Raw genomic sequence first — 19,032 nt, 5'->3', positions numbered from 1 at the left:
GTGTGTGTGTGTGTGTGAGAGAGAGAGTGTGTATGATCTGAATGTCTGTGAGAGGGAGGGCTGTGTGTGTAAGGGGCCTGATGTGTAATTGTGGGTATGTCAGAGATGGTGCGACCTGAGTGTGTGTGTGGGGTCTGATGTGTGTAAGAGAGCTGTGTGCGAGAGAGAAAGGGTGTATAATGTGAGGGTGTGTATCAGAGGTGTGTGTATAAGGGGTGTGATGTATAAGTGCGTGTGTAAGAGACCTGCGTGGGGAGAGGGGTGTGATGTGTGTTAGAAACCGTGTATATCGTTGTGTGTGCGTGTGTGTGAGGGAGGGAGAGAGAGGGTGTATGATCTGAGGGTGTCTGTGTGAGAGGTGTGTGTGTGTAAGGGCTGTGACGTGTGCAAGAGAGGGCGTATGGCCAAGATCTGCATGTAAGTGAGAGGATGTATGATCTGAGTGTGCATGGGGGGGGGTGTGTGTGTGTGTAAGGGCCGTAATGGATGCCAGCGACAGTGTCTGGAAGACCTCCGGGTGCCAGAGGGGGTACGATCCGAGTGCGTGCGTGTGCGGTGCGTGTCACGCGTGTGCGCGGTGTGCCGAGGCGTGTGGGGCGGAGGGGAGGCGGCGTGTGCGGGGCTGCGGGGCCCGGATCAGGGCCAGGCCGAGGGTCCCCGCGCCCGCCCCGCAGCCCCGCCGGCCCCTCGGGCTGCCCAACGCGTGTGCCCGAGCGTGTGGCCGTGTGCTTGCGCCCATGCCCGAGTGCGTGTCTGTGACGGTGCGCGTGCGGGTGACAGCCTGCGAGGACACGAGCGCCGCGCACGTGCGTGTGCCAGCGCGGCGCGCGCGGGCCGGGCCGTGCACAGGCGTGTCTCCGGGCCGGGATGCGGATGGCTGCGCACGCGGCGGGTGTGACACTGCGCGCGCGCGCGCGCGTGGGGGGGTGCGGGGCCCGCGCCGCCTGATCCCATTATCCCCGCGCGGCTGCACGCGACGGCCGCATTGTTCCCGCAGCGCCGGGAGCTGTCCCCGCGGCCCCCGAGGCTCCCGGCCCGCCGGCTCTGCAGCGGGGCCGCGGGGAGCAGGAAACCCCCAACCCCCCACCCTGCGGCCGCGGTCCTGCGAGGTTACGCGTGGGCGCTTGTGTGGTTCTGCACGTGTGTACATACGCACACCCCTGTGCGTGCGCGTGGGTCGATACAGAGGTGTGTGCGCGCGCACGTATGCGCGTCCATGTGTATATGACAGGCTGGGCGTATATGACTGTGTATGTGTGTGCGTGCCAGCATAGGTGTTTACGCGTGCGTGGGCACGTGCACCCCCGCGTGTGCGCGTAGATGTGTGTCTATTTAGGCGTGTGTGTATGTGTGTGTATGTGTGCGTGCGCGTGTGCATGTGAGGGCGCGTACAAGTGCACGTGTGCATAGGTGTATCCGCGTGTGGACGGGTGCACACATGTATATGTGTATATGTGGGCATGTTTATGTATGTGCACGTTTGCGTGTGCGCGCGCGTGCGGGTATAGCCGGATGTGTTTTATTTAGCTCCGTTCCCAGCCCCTGCCCCCTCTCCCCCCAGCACGCCTGTGCTCCACAATCAGGATCCCCTCTGCCTGGCCACGGGGTCCCTGCCCGATCTCGGTCCTCCCCCCCTCCACGCCCTGGGGCAGCCCCTGCTTTGCACTGCCACCAGCTGATCATTAGTATGGAAATCCCAGCTCGGGGCTAGTGGGGATCAGGCCAGGCTGCTGCGGGGGGATGAGGGGAAGTATCCTCAGCACTGGCCGGTGGCTGGGGGCGAGGGAGGGATGCCCAGCTGGCTCGCCCGCTCTGGGGCTGGGGCCTGCTTGGCCAGTGCGCGCTGATCAGGCCCCTTGACCAGGGGGGTTTAGGGGGTGGTGGCAACCCCTGGGCTGGGCTGGTTGGTTTGATTGCCCATCAGTCCAGTGCAAGGTTGTGCCCCTGCCTGGGACCGGCAGTGAAGGGGGCGAATCTCCCTGTGCCTCCCAGCCTGTCCCCTGGTTATCCCCTTGCTCCTGGGTTTGGGACTGCGGTCTGCAAGCTGCCTTCCTGGCTGCGGTGGGGGGCTGGGCTGAGCTGGACTGGGACTGCCCCAGTACCTCCAGTCTCACCAGGGCAGCTGCATTGCTTCCATCCCCTGCAGTGTGGGGGAAAGCAGGATTGGGGTCTGGCGCCTATGATCCCTGCCCTCCCCTCTGCCCTGTTGGGATAGGCTGATTGCAAAGCCCAGAAGGGAGCTGCAGGAATCAGCCCCTGCGCTTGGTGCGGGAACTGACTCCAAACGATGGCCCAATTCTGTCTGCCCCGATGAGATAGGTCCCTTGAAGACCGCACTGGGTCCCTAGGAGGCAGGATGGGGGCCCTACAAGGCAGGATCGGGGCCCTCGGAGGCAGGATCAGGGCTCTAGGGGGAAGGATCAAGGTACTAGGAGGCAGGGTGGGGCCCCACTACACCGGCACTGGGTGAGGCTGGCCGCTTTTCTGAAGTAATCCCGGTGCTCTCTTGTTTCCAGAAGGCAGGGAGTGCGTAAACTGCGGGGCTACCTCAACCCCCCTCTGGCGGAGAGATGGCACCGGGCACTATCTGTGCAATGCCTGCGGGCTCTACCATAAAATGAACGGGCAGAACCGGCCCCTGATCAAGCCCAAGAGAAGGCTGGTAAGTCCCCTCCGCCCGCAGGTCCAGTGCCAGGCTCTGCTCCCCTCCCTCGGCCCTGGCTGGGGAGATCCAGGCAAGGCAGGCGAAGGGCGCCTCGCTGTCCTGCAGAGGGGGTGTCACCTCCCAGCCCTTGCCTGGGCCTGTTAAGTTATCTAACAATGCTCTTCCCCCTCTCTGATGCCTGTAAAAAAATCCAGGCTTTATTTTAAGAGCCGCTTAAAGGAGCCAGCCAAGAGTTTTCATTCAAATGGGGGTGGGAATGCGTCGATCTTAAAGCCTATTTATGGAAAAAAAATTGGGATCCCTTCTTGGGAGGGTAGGGAATGTGTGATCTTCCTGCCCGCCCAGGATGGGTGCAGGATTTTCGGAGAAGGCCAAGATTGAGCTGGTCCTTCTTCCCCTTTGAAACGACTTCCCTGCTGATTTCACTCCCCGGGTCACTGGCGACCAGGCAGAAACGAAGCCTCGGCCCTACAAAGGGAGACGCCAGAGCTGTATTTTGGTCCTTGCTCTCTGTTGCCTTGCGCCGTGTACAGTCATCTGGAGCTGAATGACGTGGGCGCATATTGCTGTCAGCCCTGTCACGATGGGAGCTTGTAGTCACCTAGCCTTGATGTAGATAAGGGCGGAAGGAGCAGGGCACCCGCATAGTGGTCCCTGTGAGTAATCCCACTGAACGGCGAGCGTACAAAGCTGAGCAAAGCTTTGAACGGCGAGTGTGCAAAGCATGCGTGCGACTGCACAGGATGGGGGGGATTCGGTGAACGCAGCCCCATAAGAAATAATGGCTTCAGGCCCTGTGGCTGTAGCAGCCATAGGCAGCGTGCACGGGGTCCCCGGTGATCTGTTTGTGAATTTCCCTAGAAGCCGCGAAACAGTCTGAAAGCTGAGGACATGGCTCATAGTATCGCTGGCAAATAATCATGCAAACCACAAGGGGAAAAATCTATCAAGTGATGGTGGGGAGGGGTGGGGAGAGATATGTGCCCTGTCTAGGGAGTGATTGAACGTTCGGAGTCAAGGACCGGGTTGCTTCATTGTTAAAAATGCTGACAGGAATGCCGGGCGCTGTTGAGAGAGCGGGGAAGAGCAGATCGCAGCCCCGGAGGAGTTTACGAACGGAGCCGGCAGACAAAATAACGCAGCTCCCTCCGAGGCTCTGATCCCGCAAAGTTTTGTCTACACGCTTAACTTTCATCCCGGAGCATTAGGCCGTTGATTGCAGCGCGCTTGATGCACTGAATGGCACTATTCATGTATATGAAGTTTAGCCCAGTCAGGAGGTTTTTTTTCGGGGGCAGGCTCTCGGCAGGCAGAGAAGGGCCTCGTGGCAAGGAGCATTGTGGTTGCTGCAGCTGCTTTCGCTTGGACAGGGAGTTGTGGAGAAGGACGCGGGTGTTTTCTATGAGCTCCTCAGGCCCTTTCCAAGCAACCACTAGGCAGGGCGGAACGGCCCCGCTCGTTTCGGTGACCTTTTCCTTGAAAAGAAAAGGTTGATCCCAGTTAATTCAGTCTCATCTTTCATCTCCTCGTTAGAAAGGAGTGACTTTCTAGGGAGGGAAGTGCTGGTTGGATTCTGAGTTTGGGCTGCCCTGTCCCTTCCCCCTCCCGCCCTCCTGCCTTACACACATGCACATGTGCACGCACAAATGCACATGCACCCTCCCCTACCCTTTTTCTCTTTTTATGTGCAAAGTTAACTTCCTAGGACCACGCTGCCAGATAGCTGAGCCCTGGAGATAACTCATAAACATCAACTCATAAACAGCTCTTCTCCAACCCAAATATGACAGGGCTTGAATGTAGGCGAGCAAGAAGGGGCAGCTGTAAGGTGCTTTGCTTCAAATGAGTGTGATGACACTGGGAAAGAATGATCTGAATCAGCCCCAGCCCGGCACTCGTGTAAATGAATGAATTTGTTAAAAAAAACAAACCTCAAAAGGGTTCTTAATAGAGAGAGAGAGAGAGGCTTTTCCTTTAAGAAAATGTCCTGTTTTATGCCTTTACGGTGAAGCGACCCCCCCAACAGAAAGTCCCTCCTGGCTGAAGGCAGACTGTAACATTTAAATGCCAGATTTCTCGATTTTCACTCTTTTCTTTTCTGTAGAAAGTGAAAAAAGGGAGTGCTCTGCTCCATTTGATACCACATTTGTTTTGCTAAACTGCCCCACAAAGTCAGGAGTCAACAGAGCCGTGAATTTTATTTGCATGTCATTAGATGCCTATAAAAAAAAAAGGAGTCTATGGCTCGACTTGATCTGTCTTGACTTTCAAAGGGAGGGAGAAAGCGAGCAGGCCGGGCGTGTGGTTAAGACACAGGATGGTGGGGCTAGATGGGGGATCTTGGGTGTTGTCACTTCTCTGCCACAAGCTTCGCATGTGACCTTGGGCTGGTTTCACAGGGTCTGCTCCAAAGCTCGCTGAAGCCAGGGGGAAGAGTGTGACTGGCTTTGGTCAAGCTGTGCAGACCCAGGCCAACGCTCATTGAAGCGAACGCCTGTCTTTGCATGGGCTCCATTTAGGCGAGCTGGATGGCGTCCTTTACGTCAGCAGGCCAAAAGGCCCAAAAGAGATCTACCTCGTTCCACGGGGGGGAGGTGGCGGACCTTGATTCCTTAATGAATGTAAAGCTCTTCGAGAGAATTACGCAGGGGAAGCACTATAAATGCAGGGTATTACTTGTTCTGCCAGGGAGGATTTGGGTCTGCTGCCCTGGCATATAGTAAGCTCATACTCCACTTGTAATATCTAGAACTAATTTGGGACCTGCTTCTAGTTGCTTGGAAGCCAAGGGGAGTTATATCGTGACATCAGAAGGAGCGGATAATACCCCGAGTTTTATTTGTCCCCGCTTGCCCTGGTGCACGTTGGAAGCTTTGTGTTTCAGAGCCAGGCACGATATTTTTAGAGGGATTACTGTCAATTCCTCAGCAGGCCTTTATTCAATATTTGCATGTCCAATCTAATTTTAGAACACAGCTTTCTGAAAACCCCTCCTGGACCCAGATTCAGAAACACTCTCCAATTTACATAGGCTGCTCCCACTGAAATCCAAGCACTTCGGCCCATGCCTGGCATGCAGTTCCTGCTCCTGCACCTACGTACAGGCCCAGAGCCCCCGGATCCTAAAAGAGGGCACCGGGCACCCTGCTATACCCATCCGCGGAGGGCTGGGCCTGGGATTGGTTTCACTGCCCACCAGGCCCCCTCAGGACAGTTTCATTTCAACCCCGCTTTGTACAGCAGTGTAATTATGCATTGTTTCCTGAGCAACGATGGTGTTGTCGGCACAGGAAGGCGCATCATGAAAGATACAGTCCTTGACCAAAGGATCGTATCCTCTTCTGATAATATGTGCTCTGAGACGACCCGGCCTGAGAATCACATGCAGTCACAACGAGGGGAGAAGGTTTTAGGTCGTATGGTGAATTTAGTGATTTATTCTTCTGAAGGGGCAGTTTAGCTGTTTCGTTGGTTTTTAAAAAGTGCTACTTATGCAAGCCTCCTCTCTTTTCTTTTTCTGGCCTTTCAACTACATGCGTCGTGTATGGAGTTACTGTGAACGGCAGCCACAGATTGCACCAACCCTCCAAATGTCTCCAAAGGAGACATTTCCTTTTGTGTGGGCTGAGTCAAATATCACTGGTTTTTAGAAATCCCCACAGGCCTGATCCTTCCTGTCTGTTCAGAACAAAAACTCCCATTGAAAGTCTTGCTCCTGTTGCTGTTCTGTTCCTGGAGGGTCCATGGGAGTCCGTGAGAGCTGAATATGCAGAAGCTGCTCTCAGCCCAATTGCGGACCTAGATCCTGTAAATGCTTATGCACATGCTTAACTATAAGCACATGTCTGGTCCTGTTGATTTCAAGGACATTACTCACATACTTGGTGTTGCACATGGGCCAAAAGTGTTTCCAGGGCTAAGTCTGCAAGATTAGGATCAAGGTGTGAGTACACACACACACACACACACATACACACACACACATATATATTTTCCCTCTTCCTAGCAAGCATGCATTTACAGACCATAATCCTTTAAATCTGAATATAGTGTTGGCAGTGGATATTTTGCACTGGAAAATCATGCGTGATGGGCTAAGAAGGGTGGCCAGGTTTCAAAAGTTAGCTGCGCGCAGTGGGTTGTTGCATGCTTGCTATCCTAGAATACCCCCTGGGAGCAGTGAAACAATATATAACAATAAGATAATATCTCTCTTGCCCATAATCACTGGCTGACTGACTTTTGTCACCTGCCTTGACTTGCATTTTTTTTTTTTTTTGGGTGGCCTCAAGTAGACAGAAAATACAACATTTGCAATTATTTTTTGTGTGGTCTGGGCCCAATCTACAGCCTGTTGAAGTAACTTAGAGTCTTTCCAGTGCTTGAGATCAGGTCTCTAAATTGGATCCTGATCATATTCAATGAACACAATCAGGCCTTTCAAAATCCCTGGGACCAGTATTTCACCCAGGGGTTTTTCCCTGTTTTCAGCTACAGACACACACGTAAGCCAGATACAGACATTGCACTTTTATTGGTGTAAGTGACTGGAAACTGGTCTGCATCTGGGACAGAACAGAAGTTCGGCACACACAGACTGATTTAAAAATGGCCTGGCCCGGTCTAAGATTTGCCCGCCCCCCACCAAAGGGCAAATGTGTGTTGTGTTCGCTACCGGTCTAAATTGTTCTGTGTAACTTAGATCGATCCCAGCTCAGGCTTTTTGAATGTCTTTTGCCATTAAAACACAAACAAGGCTAAAATGATTCCTGTATTGCTGCACACCTTGCTTATTGGGCCTACATAGCTAGAACCTAATCCCTGCAGCCCAGATACGCTCCCACCGCACCAGATCTCTGCATCAGGTCATAGAGAGATTTCCCAGCAGGTTAATGCAGGCATGGGGCAGATTTCCTCTGGGCTAAAGAATCAAACCCCTGATCTGGATGCACAAAACCAGCCCCATTCCCTTTCCCAAGAGTTAATTACTTTTAATGTTGTGAGTGGCCCTAACACAAGCCAGGCACCATAATGCTAATGCGGACAGTGCCCCTTATGTTTATGTTTGTAGTTTGGGTTTGCTGTACTGTGTCTAAAGACTTGGTGGTGTTTTCACACGGTGTGTGCCTCAGTATACAGCTAAAGCAGGTTGTCATGGGGCGGTTTGGAGCACAAAGGGAATGAGACTCTGTTCTTCAAGGTGCCAAGAATTACCCTTGGCAAATCAGCAAATTACTTAAGCACATGCTTAACTTTTAGCACACCCGCGACCCAGTGGAAGCCAATGAAGAGGTGGGGAAACAAAGCTCAGGTCCTATTTAGTGTTCATGAAGGGCGGACTGAATTGTGCGGCATTAAAAGGTCTGATTTGAGAGCCCCACCCGTAGTGAAGTTTAGGGATGTTATATTTTCTGAATGGGAGGGATGGAGTGGGGTTAAGCGGTGGCTGTTCATTACGAACCTTGCTAGGAATGCACCACGACAGGAAGTTGCTAGATGTCTGGGTAGATTCACATAGGGAACAAGGAAGGCTCTGCGAGTGCCCTTTGCTACGTGGTTTGACGCAAAGTTCCACGTTCTGAATTCAAGGCTGTAAATCATACTCGACTGTGCCTAAAAGTTTGGTTTAAATGATGTGATCACAGTGTCAGGTGCTGTCACTCTGGCTGGCAATAGTATGTGCAGCCCTGACATTGGTAGATCCATGAGCTTCAAGGTAGCTGCAGCTACAGGAGTGGGTCTGAATCTCCAGTCTTTCCATTTTCAGCACTCTCAGTGGAGGCCACACTTGGCATATCCAATAAAGTCTAACCCAACGTGTCTTGAAGTCAGTGCTTATCTTTCCAGTGAGTCCTTTGCTTGTTGGTTTAGGATGCAAAGTCAGAATCAGGCCCTGAGCGTCTGGAAGAAGAGGGAATGGCATGACATTATTTGAGAGCGATCCTTGTCCCCTCTGAAAGGGGCTGCCAATTTGCTTGAGCCCTGCGTGAGTCTTAGCACCTACCTTTGGATGCCCTTGGGCACCTGGTTCAGCTCCTATAGAGTTTGGCATTAAGGCACCGAGGGGATTTTCAGGATTATTCTTTTGTTCTCGCAAGCTAATTTCTGGAGTCATTTATTGCTGCGTGTCAGTTTGGGGCGGTCAGTGTTCTCTGCCTCGGGATTTGGCTGATTGCGTCATTTTAATCCAAATGCTTTTCTCTCCAACCCTGCTTTAGTCTGCAGCGAGAAGAGCAGGCACATCCTGTGCAAACTGTCAGACCACCACTACTACTCTGTGGAGAAGAAACGCCAACGGCGACCCCGTCTGCAACGCCTGTGGGCTCTACTACAAGCTGCACAATGTAAGTCGAACTGTATCACTTGGATGGCGCTTTGCGTTGCGATTGCACGCGTTGAAACATCCTCCCTGATTAAATGGGCCCCAATCCTGAGAGCTTCTGAATAACCCTTTGGTCTCCTGGGGAGACCTCTTGGGGTCAGGCCGCTCACTGGGATAAGGAGCCAGATCCCCTCCAAATAAAATTAAAGTACAATTGATGTAACGGGCCTGGTTTGGAGTGCTCTAAAACAGGACCTTCCATTGGTAACGTTAAAGCTTCACCATGCGCCAGCCAAGAAAGGAGGAGTTTATCAGCGGAGAGAGATTATATCCACCTCTTATTGGACCCTGCGCACTGGAAAACACGACATGTTGGGTTGCAAGCTGATATGCTTTGTATGCCTAGTCCAGTCTCTCAAGCAAACAAGAACTTTGGAAAAAACCCAAGACCTGCCAGGCATTATTTAGATCTTGCTTGTTCCTTCACCTCTTTCCTTACTGCTTCAGCCCCCAGATGGTTATTTATTTCTCTCGCTCTCTTGATTTTTTTGCCCTACATGACACAAGTGATTCCTAAACTGAAGAGAACATGATTTAGTTAGTGGACTAGGGAGCCTGTAAAATCTGTAATGTTAATTGTATAAAGCCTCGTTCGTGGAAGGGAAAGAGAAATGAAATGAAATGCCTGGTAGATTTAATCTAATAGCTCCATGCAAAGACAGCTCCCATGAACCAAGGATAGGTGCCCTAAGGAAAGAGCTAAAGGGAGCTGAAAAGAGTTATACTGAAGAATAATAAAGGAGTCTTAAGGCTCCCACTGTTACTTTCATTCCATACATAGCATTAGAATAATTATAATGTCAGAAGAAGGAAAAGACTTTCAATTTCTTTGCTTTGATGTCAGGTTTTTTTTTTTTTTTTTTTAGTGGTCGTTTGCTTGATGTTTCATTTAGAAATATTGGGCTACATTTTGCCCTCATGTACACCCACACAAACCCATCAAAGCTTGCTGGGGTTACATGGGTTTAGCCAAGGCTACTGGTCTGATCTTCATTTTCATCCTTTCCATTTAATCTTTCAAGCTGGCTCCTTTTTTAAGGATGAACAAACAGGTTATATATATATATATATATATATATATATACACACACATATATATATGTAGTATGTGTATTGAACCAGAGTTGTTGCCTACGCTGTGACAGGCATCTTGCTTGAAAAAAAAAAGGTTTGGTTAACTTCCCCACCGCTTTCAGTTTTCACACCTGTCTCTGCTCTGTGGTTCCTATGTGATCAGTTAACAGCCCTATTCTCATCCCAGTGACATCAAGGAAAATGCTGCGTTGCTTCCAAGGGGAGTGGGATTATACCCCGACAGGGGAACCTCTGACGTATCATAGGAAAGGGCCTTTCTTTGACATTTCCAGTCCAAGAGGCAGCCAGGAGGATGAGGGATTTCAGAAGAGAACTTGCCCTTGCAGAGCTTTCAGTTCAGTAGCCAAGACATTTGGCAGAGTTTCTGAGCATCTGGGTCTGTATCCCAACCTGTCTTTTTGAGGCTCATCCACCTCTTACCTTTTCAGCAGGAAGTTGTGTATAGAGATGGGTCTGAGTATAAACCCTGGATCCCAGTTTTTGGGCAGCTCAGATCCAGCTGTGAAGTTTATGCTGTATGCCAGGTGTCCCGTGCCAAGCAGATTGGAAGCCCCTTTCACATTGCCCAAATGGGCCTTCAGCTGATAACACCACCACTCGTAGAGACTACAGTCGAGTTCAGATTCTGACACCATCACTTCAGTCAAGTAATATCTTAGTTACAAGTGAATCCATTGACTTAAATGGGATAACTAGTGAAGTATGAAATGATTCAGTGTAAGAAAGGGTATAAGAATTAGGCTTTAAAGTAATAAGAACCTCTTTTTCCCACCGCCGATGACACTAAGAGGCTGCCATGCTGGGAAAGTGGGGGGTGCCTGTGAGCCAATTCACCAAAGCATTGCTTTACCCTTGAAAAGATCACTTGCTGATTGACTTAAAGAGACTTGAATAAGAGAGAGAGTCAGGGTGCTGTTTATTTCTGTCGGTCTCTCACCCGCGTAGCATTAGACTCCTTGTCTACAAAGGCGGCGATGAGCTCCAAAGATTGGAGAGATTAGAAAATTCAAGGGAGAGAAAGGTGTTGTGACAGCACGTATAGACGTGTGGAGGAACAGAGAGTTAAAAGGTAGCGTCAAGTGTGGTGAGAGATTTCCACCATCCTCTGTCAAGCATCATACATTTTGTTGAGTTGCCTTCAAGCTGCGGCCCCCTCATTTGCTATCTGTCTGGGAGGCACGGTCAATAAGGTTGTGCTAACTCACTTGGTGAATGGTGCCAGATGAGTCCTTTGATCAACTGGTATAGAGGGGGCTTGAATACTGCAGGTAGACATGCTTCCCCTTGGAGGGGAATAGATTTACAGGAAAACCTCAGGGGTGTAAATCACTGTCGTTCCACCGAAGTTGATGGAACTACAGCAGTTTACATGGGATGAATATCTGCCACTATGTATTTCCATAGTACCTAGTCTGCCTTGTTACAGGAACACTGGATCTCGTTAGATAAAGCCCAGCTTAAGGAAGTGATAGATATGTCCAGAAAGGTGAATTTAAGGCCCCCCAACCCCAGAAAAGAAACATTCAGTATTGCTTAGGACAAGGGTCTGTAATGAATAATCCCTGAATACAACAGATCAAATATATGAAGTCCATTTTGCATCAGTCATTGCCTTTTCATTCCCCCTCCCCCTCATTTTTGTCTTTCTTTTCAGTCCAGCACATTAGATTCAGGGCTTTTTCTTGCTAGAGACTTTTGGTTCCCACACCTGTAGGCAAAGCTCCCATTGATACAATTTCCACCTTGGCAGGATAGGTCCCATTTAATGTTGCAGAGGGAATGATATCAAGGATGTTCCCTTCTGGTCATGCTTTCTTTAAGGCATCAGTAGATCCCTACAGGTAAAGCAAACCCAATGGTAAGCAGAGTATTAGTAGCGGAGTGATAATAGCTTTGGGTGGGGGGCCTTTTCCTTTTGCTGTTGAAGTCACTAGCAAAGCTGCCATTGACATCAACAGGACCAGGCTCCATTAGCAATACTATTAAGGATGACTAGTTTTTCACATTTATAGATTGACCCTTATTCAGTAGGATCCCAACATGCTTTCTAGGGTACAGGAAATCCTGAAGATTACCAGTAACTGAGCATTATAGTAGCCTGTCTAACGGATAAACCTGCTAGCAATGACAGACCACCACTGGGAGCAACGGCAAAAAATCCTTTGTCTTCAGCTGGAGCAAGATCAGGCTGTCCTATGTAGGCTATGCGACTATGTGAGACTATCCCGTGTAGTTGATCTGTTGTGTCAGAGGCATTTGGGGGTGATCTTCACGCACTGAACTTGCAAGCAATACTCCGTAGACATGAGGTTTGCTTGACTGCAGTTCTAGCTGTGGGTGTTCAGGATCTTGCAGGAGGCACTCAGCCTGGCAAAGGACTGGGCTCACACAGTTCAGTTGCTATTCTTTTCAAGAGGTAAAACTGTGGGCTTTTATTTTGCAAAAAGTCAGAAGCTCCGCTGCATCAGAGCTGTGGGTCCCAAGAGTAGAAGCCTCCGTATTTTGCATACGATCAAATAAAGAACACATTTCCTTGCTGGACTGCCCATAATTAATTGGATCCATCTGAAATTAATGCTTTTCATATATGTGTGTTTGGCTTGTTTAATTTATTACTTAGCATGTGTTTATCGTTCTTCTCGTAAGTGTTGTCATTGAAAAGGCCTTCCCTCCAGGCCTCATAGTTATGTGCAGTTGAAACAGGAAAGTCCGTGGATTCGATTGTGATGGTGACCTTTCAATTATGCTGCATCTATACTTTCAAGTCAACAGAAAGCAAAAATTCTTTCTGTCATACAGATATCTCCTCCTGCTGTGCTGCTGAGAACACATGTTCATGGCACTTGCTATCCTACCGCATGTGATCTTCTGCATGTGTGCATGCCAGCTGTCCTGAGAGGAGCGGGGCCATGCGTTCCTGTGACTGTGGTAGATGCAGAACTGAGATGATGGGCCGGATGGGCAGCAGTTCAAGCCACCCAGGCCACAACGCGAATGCCCTTCATGCTTAATTGTCCTTAAGACTGAGCAGGCAGTTTACACCGTGCTCAATCTCTCCCAGCCTTTGCAGTTTAGCTTGCTAATGAGGCTGCCAGTAATTATGTGAATTCTGCTTCACTAAGAACTGGAGGGACATCTTTGATTCATTCAAAATAGACCATCAGATGGTTAAAAAAATCAAGTACACCCACTTCGGGTTGCATTAGAGCCAGTGACCTGAAAGTGAAAGGCTCCAATGCACCAAAATGAAGGTGAGAAGAGAGAGGATCTTGTGGTTAAAGATACTGGCCTGAGACAGCAAAACCTAAATTCTTTTTTCTAACTCTGCCACTGGCTTCCTCTTTGATCTGGGCCAAGTCACTTAATACTCTCTTGCTGCTTTGGTTTCCTATCACTGAGATGGAGAAAATATTCGCCCTACCTTATTCACTGGGGGATTGCGAAAAGAAATTCCTTAGTGATTCATACACTACGGTGAAGCAATAACTTGAAAGTGAGAGAGGTGAGCTTTGCTGCAGGCTGAAACAATGGTGTGAATTTTCCCCACTGATTTAGAAACATGTGAATGAAAGAATTTATTCAAGACACTGTGGGACCAATATAATCACACCACTGTGTATTGCCATTGAAAGCAAAGCTCACAGTGGATGATTTATCAGGCCTACATAGCCTCTTTCCCACATGCGGGGTGTGATTTCCTCAAATTTGTTATTAAAGGAAGGGATTGATTAGTATCGGGGGCCTTTTGATAAGCTGTGTGGATGGATTAAATTTGGTATGGCTGATATTTTCCACTGTGCAGAGAGCGCAGCACAAGTTCTGTGTGTCACTTCAATCCCATTTAAGATCTGAAGTCTAGATTTGTACAGGTATTTATGGGAATTAGACAGCTAAAGGCTTTTAAAACCTGGGCTTTAAGACCTTTGTGGCGCTTGGCTGACATGTATGCATGATGCTTGAACTCTGACCAGGAATGAGTTTTAGTCATTATTCAGTCAATATATAACATTGCTATTTCAAGTGAGTTAAGTCAACCTGCCACTGTTTCTTCTCCCTGAATGGATACATGAATTCTGGTGCAAACCTTCGTGCCTGAAATGCAATACGAATGCAGCCGTACAAAAGCGAATTTGCAATTTGCTTCCCAACAGCAAAATTCACATGGTTGCAAGCGGCCCCAGAAAAATCAGCCCAGCAAGGAAGAGCCCACATCCAGGCCAATTCATAGTAAGAGCTTAAAAAAGAAAGAGTAGAGCACAGCACATTGTTTTGCTCTGTGTTTGGCCAAATTTGCCCTGCTCGTCTTAGTGGCAAGAATGTTTTTGAGGTCCTTTGGAGATGAGATTGAAATTTCACCATGTCTTGGGCCATTAGCTTTAATGATTTAAGATTTTGCTTTATCAAGAGGCCTCTGGGGGCGAGACAGTTTCTTGAAGGAATCTTCCGCGGCGATAGGGACCAGCTTGTTTCACAACCGCACTCCAATTACCGAGTGTACTGGAACAGGGTAACTGAAACCCTTTGGTTACTCTAAGCTACTAAATCGCTCTTTGCAAGCATGAAACCCTACCAGCTCCGTTTGTTTGCTTGCTTGTTTTGTCCCCTCCAAAAGCCTCGCTCGGGTTTGGAATTTCACGAGTCATTTCCAAGGGCTGGCGCTGTGTCGGTGAGTCCCTGCCGCGGTAATTTGGGGAGACGGGATGGAAGCAAAAAAAAAATAATTGGTTTTTGTTTAGATTAACAGACCCCTGACTATGAAGAAGGAAGGAATTCAGACCCGAAACCGAAAAATGTCTAGCAAATCCAAAAAGTGCAAAAAGGTCCACGACAACCTTGAAGACTTCCCCAAGAGCAGCTCCTTCAATCCCGCCGCCCTCTCGAGACACATGTCTTCCATCAGCCACATTTCACCTTTCAGTCACTCTAGCCACATGCTGACAACACCGACACCGATGCATCCGCCATCCAGCCTCTCTTTCGGACCTCACCATCCTTCCAGTATGGTCACTGCCATGGGCTAGAGAGACACTTCCCTGCTAAATGCTTAAGGTCTCAAAATGAGATTTACTTTATATACTTGCATTTTTGCAGGCACGCGGTTTATCGATTCGGAAGCCCCCCCCTCCCGGCCCCCTCCCCCGCAAAAAAAACAAAACGGAAGAGAAAAAAAGGGTGATTTGAAGGCGTAAAAGCAAAAAAAGAAAAACAAAAAAACCCACAAAAACAAACAAAAAAAGAAAATAAAAAAGGTGATGCTTGCCACTTTTTAAAGGAGCTCACTATGGTGTCTATGTATTCTTAACCACTGAATCTGGATCCCATTTGTGAATAAGCCATTCAGACTCACATTCCCTACTGAACAGGGTTTCTAGTGCTGTGAAAAAAATGCTGAACATTGCATATAACTTATATTGTAAGAAATACTGTACATTTGAGGAAGACTTTATTGCATCTGGGTAGCTGTAAAGAAGGGCATGAAGGACTCCAAGAGACAAAAAATGTTAAAAAAAAGGACGGGGAGGACATTTTAAAGTAATGGACCAAGAAGAATTGGGTCTAACGAGCAAATGGACAAAAACTGCTAGCCTCGTCTTCTGTCGGTGGCTGGCTCCAAATGTTGGATGCATTAACTAACTAACTAACTAAATAAAACTGTAGGCAGATCATTCATTCAAAGCAGCTGGCCTTTTTACGTAGGAAGTACTAACGGTTTTCAGGGCAATCAGTGTTAACATACGGATATGCCAACGAGGGTTTTCAGATAGCCATTCTCCAGGCCTATATGCATTGTGAACAAGTTCCTGTAATTGTTGTTTGTATGTATAATTCAAAGCACCAAAATAAGAAAGATGTAGATTTATTTCATCCTATTATACAGACTGAATGGTTGTACAAATTTATTTACTGCTAGTGATAAGACCTGCTTTTTTTTTTTGTTTTGTTTTCATATCTTTTCCTCCTTTTTTTGAGAATAAACTAGATTAAATTCTGTTGACTTAAGGTGTTTTGTGCTGTGGATGGGGAGGGGAACTCTTTCCCTTTTTCATTTCAACGATTGTTTTTCAATAGCTGCTGTGGGCATGGGCGATATCGTGTCTCTTCCCACTCACGCCTCGGGCCAATGCGACGGTTGTGGCTGTTCAAGAAATGACGCGCATGTTAGAGTAACGCGCTGTTCAGTTGTGTTACACGTCCCTGGACAGACAGGGCACATGGGCCGCAAACAGATCTTCACCAGGGGAAGATCTCTTTTACCTTACACCTGTGGCTGATTTTTTTAGCGGAGGGCTGGTATAACCCAGCGTGGGTCCTCGGTGGGCTGGTGCCAGGACCCGGCTGCTGCCAATGCCACCGTAGAAGCTTATGTTTCTGTCTTTGGAGAGCTTAGGTTTAATCTCCTAGGATAACCAAGGTAACCATGATAACATTAGCCATTTACGGAGGTGTTTTTCAAGGCACAGACAACATTTGGATGCCTAAGTCCCTTGGCCTATAGGCCCCAACACCTTTTGAGGAATCTTGTGCGGTAACAGGCTTCCCTTATGTTTTGCGCTAGCAATTGCTGCTTTAGCCCAGCTCCCTGTATAGCGATAACCTTCGAGACGCTGCACATCCAGAGGCCGGAGCAAGCATTACCTGCGCGGAGTCCCGTGCCTCCAAGAAATGGGTGGATCTCCCTGCAGAAGGAGGGCTGTAACGGCACGCAAAGGATAGCATTGCAAGCGTGAGCAAGGTTGGCCCTGAGCATCCTGAAACCACGCGCTTTATTTGAAAACAGCAACCTTTACGAGAAAAGATAATAAATGTTGAGTTCTTTTTATTGGCTTTGTGGTGTTTTCGGTCTTTGTGGTTTGTGTTTCGGGCTTTGCCTTACCAGCACCGAGGCTGGAGACTTACTTTTGACGTTAGAGAGGGAATGCTCAGTTCCAAGAGCGAGGTGTTTTCAAGGACTTCCCAACATCATGGGACTCACGAGAATACAGGCTGGCAACACAGAGGCATGCACGTGGACTTCGTGGAAGCATTACACCAAAATAACGTTCACAGAAACCCCCCCAAAAGAAAACGTGCACGTGAATGAGGTTTGCCGCAGCGGATGAATGCACTGCAACCACTGAATTCATCTGACCTGTAACTTCCCAGCTAGTATTCACACCCTCGGGTCATTCTTAATTGGGCTTCCAATGCATTTGCTGGGATGAATGCCGAGTAAGATTTACACCTCCGTGAAACAAGTCAGAATTAGGCCCACTGGGCTCCGTTCCACCCCGTTCTGAAATGCACATAATCATTTACTCCAGGGCAAAGCAAATACAAAATACAACCTTTCTGATCTGCTAGTGCAGTTATACATGCTGCCTTCCGGGTACACGATTAAACGGGGCAATAATGACTTGGCTCTATTTATCACAACGGGATTGTTCATGTGAATCACGATTTCTCATGTAAGGGGGCTTCGGGATCAGGTCCTTGGTTCCTGTTACCTTACAAGATGAATCCAAAGTGGGCCAGATAAGATTTTGGCTTCTTATTTTATCTTTGTTTTATCTGCTCTGCCCCCCTGTCTCCAAATGAATGTAGCCAAAATAGGTCTAGCACAGATGAGGACAGACTGCATATGGTGTATACACATACACAGACCATTTTGTAACTTTGCATATTTTTCCCTTTTTGCTTTGTTGACAAAATGTGTAGGGGGAAAAAAATTGCAAAAGAAAACCCAAAACAAATGGCACCCATTTTACAGTCTGCTGTGAATCACCTTTCTGCTTTCTTGCTGACTACTTTAAACAACCAGCCTAGATGTTGAAATAAAATGGAGTGGACAATTACTGAGATGCAAATGGAGATCTTGTTGGCTCCTAATTAATCATCTGCTAACTATAAAGCTGTTTTCAATTAGGCTGACAAATCAAAGGAAATAATCATCCTTTGCTGATATTAAGCTTGAGAGATTTTTTAATTCTTAATACTTCAACCTTTCCTCCTCAGAGCCATCAATGGGTTGGAGCTAAATACAATATTGATTGCGATCTCTCTGACACTGGTGTAAATTAGATCAGATGGGGATTTAAGACTCTTTCACTAATGCTTAACTCAGTTGGAGGCTTTCCAGTTGCTTTAATGGAAGCTGGTTTCGGGCCTTCTGACCAAAAATCTTTCACGCAGGGAGAGGGAGACATATTCTGCTTGTGGCTTATTCTTGTACTGCTTCACTGAAGTCAGTGAAGTGAAGCCAGGATAGTATTTGTCTCAGGGATTCAGAGTGCTTAACTTCTGGTAACTCAAATGCAAGCATGCACGCACGTGCGCGTGCGCGCACACACACACGTCTAAGTATATATGTGTGTGTGTGTGTGCGTGCGCTCAGCGTGCGGTAAATAAGCTTTTTTGTGGGGGAGGACAACATGTTGAGCAGTAAGAAGCAATGCTTAATATCTGCTCCCTGAATGATCATTGTCCACCCGATGCACTGAAAGAAATGTGGGCCTTATAGAAAAAAATAGCCTGTGATCAGCGTTCCCTCTAAGCCACGTGGCGTGCGTGGCATGAGCCACACTGCTTAGAGGGGGCGCTGCCTGTGATCCTACATTTAAAGCCTGGATGCATGTGTTTCTGTGCGTAAAAACTAGGCGTGCATACAAATGCATGCATGGATAGTAGTATTTTATTCTAGTGAAATTCCACTGCCATCAGTAGGGTTTCATAGATGCACTTTGGACCACTCTTTCTTGTATGCACGTCCCTTTTAAGTTTAAATTCATTCTGTGCGTGGTGGATCGAGCATCCAGGATGTCTTGCTTCCTCTAATATAAAAATATCTCTTGGTCTTTGGCTGAAAGCTTGAATCTAATCTTTTTTTTCTGTGGTGCAAAAGCATCGGCTTACC

General features: G+C 48.2%; 1 protein-coding gene across 1 annotated transcript in view; it reads left to right on the top strand.

Annotated features, from left to right (window-relative positions):
• GATA3 (GATA binding protein 3) overlaps window positions 1–16,937 on the top strand; it is a 20,357-nt gene extending 3,420 nt beyond the window's left edge. The window contains exons 2-5 of the mRNA XM_019543977.1: window positions 476–555; window positions 2,491–2,662; window positions 8,884–9,009; window positions 14,879–16,937. Of these exons, the coding sequence (XP_019399522.1) occupies window positions 476–555; window positions 2,491–2,662; window positions 8,884–9,009; window positions 14,879–15,163 (663 nt within the window). The 3' untranslated portion in view covers window positions 15,164–16,937. The remainder of the gene's footprint in view (window positions 1–475; window positions 556–2,490; window positions 2,663–8,883; window positions 9,010–14,878) is intronic.
• The last annotated feature ends 2,095 nt before the right edge of the window (window positions 16,938–19,032 follow it).

The sequence above is a fragment of the Crocodylus porosus genome, unplaced genomic scaffold (assembly GCF_001723895.1).
Source record: "Crocodylus porosus isolate Cpor-Errol unplaced genomic scaffold, CroPor_comp1, whole genome shotgun sequence".
Taxonomy (NCBI): domain Eukaryota; kingdom Metazoa; phylum Chordata; order Crocodylia; family Crocodylidae; genus Crocodylus; species Crocodylus porosus.
The sequence above is the reverse complement of the archived record's forward strand: the minus strand, read 5'-3'. Positions and strand labels throughout refer to the sequence as shown.